Source organism: Tupaia chinensis, unplaced genomic scaffold (assembly GCF_000334495.1).
Source record: "Tupaia chinensis unplaced genomic scaffold, TupChi_1.0 Scaffold000467_1, whole genome shotgun sequence".
NCBI classification, from domain to species: domain Eukaryota; kingdom Metazoa; phylum Chordata; class Mammalia; order Scandentia; family Tupaiidae; genus Tupaia; species Tupaia belangeri.
In genome coordinates this window covers 119,748-126,871 of record NW_006159976.1, presented here as the reverse complement: position 1 = coordinate 126,871, position 7,124 = coordinate 119,748, and the positions used below count along the sequence as shown (strand labels likewise).

General features: G+C 51.4%; 1 pseudogene and 1 gene segment (V, D, J or C); both read left to right on the top strand.

Moving 5' to 3' along the window:
- Positions 1-290, top strand: part of LOC106735640 (immunoglobulin lambda variable 5-37-like) — a 23,953-nt gene extending 23,663 nt beyond the window's left edge. Inside the window, 1 exon segment of the V gene segment in view lies at positions 1-290. This exon segment is cut by the window's left edge and continues 1 nt beyond it. Coding sequence covers positions 1-263 — 263 coding nt within the window.
- A 6,173-nt stretch (positions 291-6,463) lies between these two features.
- LOC102488144 (immunoglobulin lambda variable 1-40-like) overlaps positions 6,464-7,124 on the top strand; it is a 1,788-nt pseudogene continuing 1,127 nt past the window's right edge.

Below are 7,124 nucleotides of genomic sequence, written 5' to 3'. Positions count from 1 at the left end.
ACTGGTACCAGCAGAAGCCAGGGAGCCCTCCCCGGTGGTTCCTGTACTACTACTCAGACTCCGACAAGGAGTTGGGGCCTGGGGTCCCCAGTCGAGTCTCTGGGTCCAAAGATAAGTCGAAGAACACAGCGTTTCTGCACATCTCTGGGCTCCAGGCTGAGGACGAGGCCGTGTATTACTGTCAGATTGGGCTCAGTAGTGGTGCTCACAGTGACACGGGCAGATGGGGAAGTGCGACAAAAACCTCAGGGCCTCTTTGTTGATGTTAAAAAACATGTAGTGGCATTGTTCCAAAGAGAAGTTATCTTAAAAGTTTCTCTCTCAATATTTCCCATAGATTAAAAAAAAATCCTTCCATAGATCCCTCTGTGCTGACCTTACAACTGACGGTCCAGGTGCCTCAAGTGATCCAGGCCAGCTCTGACTGACATCAGTAGACAGTCACACCATGGACAGTCACGTGGAGGGACTTGACTCAGGCTGAAAATAAAGAGCATTTAGGGGGATCAGCGGTGGGCATAATGGCAATGTCGCTGGACTTTCATGTAGTCAACTGCAGTTGGAGTCCCAGACCCAGTGACTTAAACTCACACTGGACGCGTGTGTGTGTGCATGCCCAAGATCCTGAGAGAAGAATGGAGGAGAAAGGATTGCGGTGTGGCCATCTCCTTTGGGGGGTGATTTCTCACTTTCTGTCTCTCTGTCTCTGTATTTCTGGCGAGCACACACACCCTAAAGTAAGAAATCCTCTCAAAAAAAGCCCTTGGGAAAGGAGGGTCTCAATGCCAAAATGAAGACTGGCACCCAACTGGGGGTTGTTTCAGTCACAGACTGAGCTTTTCTTCACCCTCCTTCATCATCTGACACCAGGGCCTTTAAGAACAAGTGAAAGGAGAGAGATGACCCCTCCCACTCCTTCCTCCTGGCACAAGGCATCATGGTGGGCTTCCTGTCTTCCTCTTTCCTTCCCAGCACCCAGGTATATAGTTTGACTCTACAAGCTCTTCCACCATCCATAGAGAGAGAGTCGATGGACCTGCCTGAGAGGAGTTTCATAAATACACATAAATATATAGAGACAGACATGAATATGTATATGTGATTACGTACACACATATACTTATTCAGTGACCAAACATCTTCCCTTAAGCAAAGGACCTAACCAAGTGACATCACAAAAGAGTGGTGCCAACCATTCAAGAAAGATTTCTAAGGAGGAAAAATAAAGGCACTGGCCCAGCCCTGTAGCACAGAAGAGAAGCACTGTCTATTGGGAGCCGGAGCCCACAGGGCAGACCCAGCTTCGGAGGAAGCTGAGGTATATGGGGTGCTTGACAAAGACCCTGACAGGATGGAAAATGGAGGAAAAAGGTTTTCAGTGTGACCACATTCCATTGTTGTCTCTGTCCTTTCTCTCTGCCTCTCTCTGGTGAACACATCTATATTTCCTGTGGTAAATATAAAAATAAATAAATGGCACATAGCATAGACTCATTTCTAATTCTGGAAATATGATGGCATATAAACAACCATGAAGAGTATTATGAATCTAAGAGGTCAACTTCAGTGAACTAGAAATTCAAACATTCTTCAGCATAACATCAAGGAGCACCCATGTTCATTTGAAAGAATTCTTGACCCTGAGGGAGTCGGGCTGAAAACAGCACCTTGGACAGGTCTCTGGAGGCTGTGTAAGCTGGTGTTGGAAGGAAAGAGTAGAGAAGGCAAAAAACCTCTCACATGTCCCGTTAAGAGCCCTGGTCTCTCAGTGTATGTTCATGCCACACTGTGGGAGGGAGAGATGGAAGTGCTGGACACACTGCCAAAGGGCTCAGGGGTGCAGTGACCCCTAGTGGGCAGCCCATAGTCCCTCAGGGATGAGAAGCTAGCCCAGAGAAAGAGCCTTTCTGGGTCAGTCAGCATCTCACAGAGGCCACCAGGGGCACTGCTCTCTGCTCTTTGGCACTTCCTGCATTGAGGTGGGTTCATGAGCCCTGGGAGCTTCCTCCCTCTCCAGTTCAACTTCCCTCCATTCTCCACTGGTCACCAGATACTGCGGGGAAGGAGGACAGGGTGTCACTATTCAATGGTGCACAGTCCCTGTTTGGGACAGTGAAAAACCCCTGGACATGGACAATGGTAATGGTTGGACCACACTGAGGATGGGCTTAGCTTCTCTTTACTCTACATCTCAACTTGCTTAAAACATGTTCTCATAGAAGTGACTAAAATGTTATAATTTACCATGATCAAGTGAGTGCCCACATTGCATAAAAAAGTTATAGTTTGAAAAATGTCATTTCTTGGGAAGAGGAGTTAGCGTAATGGCTATGTCACTGGACTCCCATGCAGTAGACCACGGTTCGAGTCCCAGACCCGGTGGCTTAAACTCGTGCCAGGTACGTGTGCATGTGTGTCCAAGATCCCAAGAGGAGAATGGAGGAGAAGGTATTGCGGCGTGGTCATCCCCCCGGGGGGTGATTTCTCGCTTTTTGTCTCTATCTTTCTGGTGAGTGCATGCGCCTTATAGCAAAAACCTCTGTAAAAAATTGTCATTTCCACACTTACATACTTTGCTATAATTCACCCTCATGAATAAAAAATGACAGTAATTACTGCTTGCTGTGGACTGAATTCTCTTCCACAAAACAGTCACATGCTGCAGTCTTACCCCATCCCCTCCAGGGTGACCATGTGCAGAGACAGGACCTCTCAAGACATAACTAGAAAGAAATGAGGTCATGAAGGCGTGGCCTTTGTCCAGTAAGCCTGTACCCCAACAGAGCAAGGTTTGCATACAGGCAACACGGACGGAGGAAAACACGTGTGAAGACACGGGGGGGAGGTGCTCATGTGCAACCACAGAGACGGGCTCTAGGGGAGACCAGACCGACGAGGCCGTGACCCTGGCCTTCCAGTCTCCAGAACCATCAGAAAATAAACCTTTGTAAATCCAGGATTAAGTGATTCACCCAGCCTGTGCTCTTTGGTTGTGACAGCCTAGCAAACCATTACTCGGGGTTGTCACTGTGCTATTGTACATTGTATATTATTATTATTATTTCAAGATTAATCTCAGGTGTGAGTCTTCTATAAAAGTAGGGACCATCTGCAGTGACCATGGTCTTCTCTCCGGAGCACATTCACACGATTCCCCTCTCGGAAGCCTAGGGCTGTGCACACGTTTTCCTCACGTGCCGCAGCTGCTGTTACTGCCCCTGGTTTCTTCAGATCAAGCCCACGTTTCCGCCCAGTTCACCACTCAGACCCACCTTTCAGGACTGGGGGGCCATGATGGCTGGAGAAGGCAGGGCCAGGTTCTGACTATCAAGACCTAAGTCCTCACAGGCCGAGTGAACTCTTCCTCAGGCCACCGGGGGGCAGCGTAGGCCTGGAATCAGGATCCTCAGGGAGCCAGGGCGGCCTCTCTAACGTCCATCCATGCCCCTGTGCAGCTTCCTGCTTAATCCTATGGTTGAGAGATGAGGCACAAACCCACACGCACTTGGCTCAGTCTGGGGAGGAGACTGAGGGGTCTGCTCAGCACAGATCAGCCCTGGGGGTGTGTGTGTCTGGGATCCAGTCAGGCGGGACAGGGCTGGACGGGCAGTCTCACTCATTTTACAGAACTAGGTCTAGGGTGAACAAGACACATCTCCACTGAGTCAACAGACGTGCCCCGAGGGAGGCTGACAAGGGAAAAGGTGACTTCCAGTGAAGAGGCCACCAACTCCCCAGGTGACGTCCCTTGTTCTATATTGTTTCCCCTCCACAACTGTTTCATACAAACGCATCACGGGTACAGAACAGAGTATGCGGAAAAAGGCTCAGGATCTAAAAAAATCTACACATAAAAACAGAATGGTAACATTGAACCGATATTTATTTTTAATGTAATGCAAATATATTCATCCCAAGGACTTTGTTACTCAGGTCTCATTATATAAAGAGAATTGAAAATGTGGACAATGAAACCGAATGTAAGTTGCTTCTTACAACTTTCTTACTCCATTCCCTTGTGCTGAGGGCCAGATTGGACCCAAATGTCTGCAGTTAAGCCATCGTCCTTTGGTGACCTTTCACCTGCCCAGAGGTGCCTCCCTGGGAAGCAATTAGAGACCCAGTGACAACACTCAGCATCACCTGCTTATGTGGGGACAATGTCTCCTGTGAAGGACACAGTAACCTTGAGGCACGGACAAAGTCCCCACTTCTCTCTCCCAGGGCCAAGGATGGGGACTCCCCTGTGTGACACATTATTGGTTACTGCAGAATACGAGCTGAAGGACTCTGTGATTCTGAGAAGAAAGTTCGGCCATAGTCCTTGGGCAGGCTCCAGGATGAAGTGTTCCAGGAGCTGCATTCTATGGTGGACACCAGACAGGCAAAGCACTGCAGATGGTGGCTGAGACCGTGGGAATGGAGCCTGAGGACAGCCCAGGACACACACTTGGGTGCCACCAACAGGCTGTGACTCAGAGACCCAGGGAGGCTTCTCTGAGCCTTGAGGGTTATGGTCACTGTCTGGGCCACTAGGGGGAGACAAACTCAGAATCAAGTAAAACTGAGCTCTCACTCTGAGCCCCCTGAGCAGGGCAGACCCACACTCTGTGGGAAGGAGATTTGCATGGAGGGTTTGCAGGGAGGGCTGTGCCCAGCCCAGTCCTGTGCTGAGGGGATAAGAGGCTCAGGAACCCTGCTGAGCTGATGACCTGAAGGATCCGGCACTGGGACCCCCACCATGGCTTGGGCTCCTTTCCTCCTCACCCTCCTCACTCTCCTCACAGGTCAGGGTGGCCAGTGGGCAGTACCTGCACAGGGTCCTCCACCTCCAGTCCCCCAGCCCCACCCCTGTCCTTGTTCATGCAACAGCTCACTGGCTCTCCCCTCCCTCATAGCCCTAATGAGGATCTGTGTTTGCAGGGTCCCTGTCCCAGCCAGCTCTGACTCAGCCGCCCTCTGCATCTGCCTCCCTGGGACAAGCAGCCAGACTCACCTGCACCCTGAGCAGGGGCTACAGTGACTACAATGTGCACTGGTACCAGCAGAGCCCAGGGAAAGGCCCTCGGTTTGTGATGAGAGTGGGCACTAGTGGCATTGAGGGATCCAAGGGGGATGGGATCCCTGATCGCTTCTCAGGCTCAGGCTCTGGCCTGGATCGGTTCCTGATCATCCGCCCATCCAGACCCTCCTGGAAGATGACGAGAGTGACTACCACTGTGGGGTCAACCATGGCAGTGGGAGCAGCTACGTGTAACCCACAGTGACACAGACGGAGGGGAAGTGAGACAAAAACCTCCTGTGTGAGCAGCCCTGAGCCCTCTTCCCTCCCCTCAGTGCAGAGAGGAGTTTCCCAGGTCAGCCTGAGTTCCCACCTTCCCAGACCCTGTGGGAACTGAAGTCACAGCGGCTGGCCCCCTGCATGTGCATATTTTGTCAGGATATTGCGACCTTAGTTTTGCGTGTGGACATGCAGGGTTGTTGCCACCCCCCCACCCTGATGGAGTTCGAGTTTCTGTGTTGTGGAGCTGTTCATACGTGTGTCCATAGCACAATGCTGTCACCAGGTCGCGTCACCTCTGTCCATATTCAACATGTGTGAGCTGCCCCCACAGCAAAGGGCACTGGGCAATTCCTGGAGATGCAAGTCCTTGACCTTGACCTTGACATGTGCCTCACCTGGACTTCACCCACCACCATCATCTACAAGTGCACAGAGATGCTATTTTGATTGAGCCTCATTAGTAAGAGACAGAGACAGAGAGACAGGATGCTTGCAGGAGGATGGGAGATCCTGAGCCTGCTCTGTACCTGAGACATTCCAGCTCCCCACAGAGGGAATGTGTTCACACCCAGGTTAGGAAGCTGCGGGGGGAGCAGCATGAGTTCCTCCAGCCAGCACCTGCCTTTGGGCCTCCTGTGCATTCTCTGCCACCCAGCCCCGTCCCGTGGTCCCTGGGCTCCCAGATCTCCTTTCCATGCCTGGTGGATCTCACCTAGCTTCACTGAATCTTACTATGCTGTATGTATACACCCAAACACAATTATTTCTCAATTTAAAATAAATTTAATGGAAATCCTATCACACATGACAATGTCGTGAACACTGAGGACTTTATGCTAATACAATAAACCAGATGGAAATGGCAAATATCTCATGATAACATTTACATGGATCCTATCGTCTAGGTAGGGTAAATGGACAGCAGGGGGTGGGTCAGGTACTGGATCTCATGTGCTAACCCTTAGGTTGGAGTCCCTCACCTGGTAGCTTGAGAATCCCACTGAGCATGTGTGGGTGTGAGCCCCAAATCCTGAGAGGAAAAGGGAGAAAAGATTGAGGCATGGCCCTCTCCCCCGAGGGGTGATTTCTCACATTCCCTCTCTGTCTCTGGTGAGTGCACACACCAACAAGCTGGGGGTGGGGGCTCATTTGCATAAATGTATCACCCCCTCTCAGAGCATGAAGAGGGGAAGGGAGAGACTGGGGGAAGCTCTGCTTCAGCTGTGGGCCCAGAAGGCAGGACTGCGGGATCCTCCACCGCGGCCTGGTCCCCTCTCCTGCTCACCCTCCTGGCTCACTGCACAGGTGACTAGACACAGGGCCGGGGGAAGGGCCTGGGGAGACCATGGGCCCTGCTTCCTCCTCTTGTCTCTAGACCACAATCACCCTCCATGTCTCTCCCACCTCCAGGGCCCTGTGCCCAGTCTGTGCTGACTCAGCCGTCCTCAGTGTCTGGGGCCCTGGGCCAGAGGGTCACCACCTCCTGCGCTGGAAGCAGCAACAACACTGGAATATTTGATGTGCACTGGTACCAACAGCTCCCAGGGACAACCCCAAGACTCCTCATCTGTGAAAACAACAGGCAGCCCTCAGGGGTCCCTGTTCGATTCTCGGGCTCCAAATCTGAATCCTCAGCCTCCCTGCCCATCTCAGGGCTCCAGGCTGAGGACGAGGCTGGTTATCACTGTCAGTCCTGGGACCTCAGGCAAAATATTTGCACAGTGCTTCAGGCCAGCGGGGAAGGGAGACAAGAACCTGCTCTTTCTTTCTCTGCTGCAGAATTGGCCCTGGTTTTTTTTTTTTTTTTCCCACAAATGTTTATAGCTCGTTCAGTTTTATC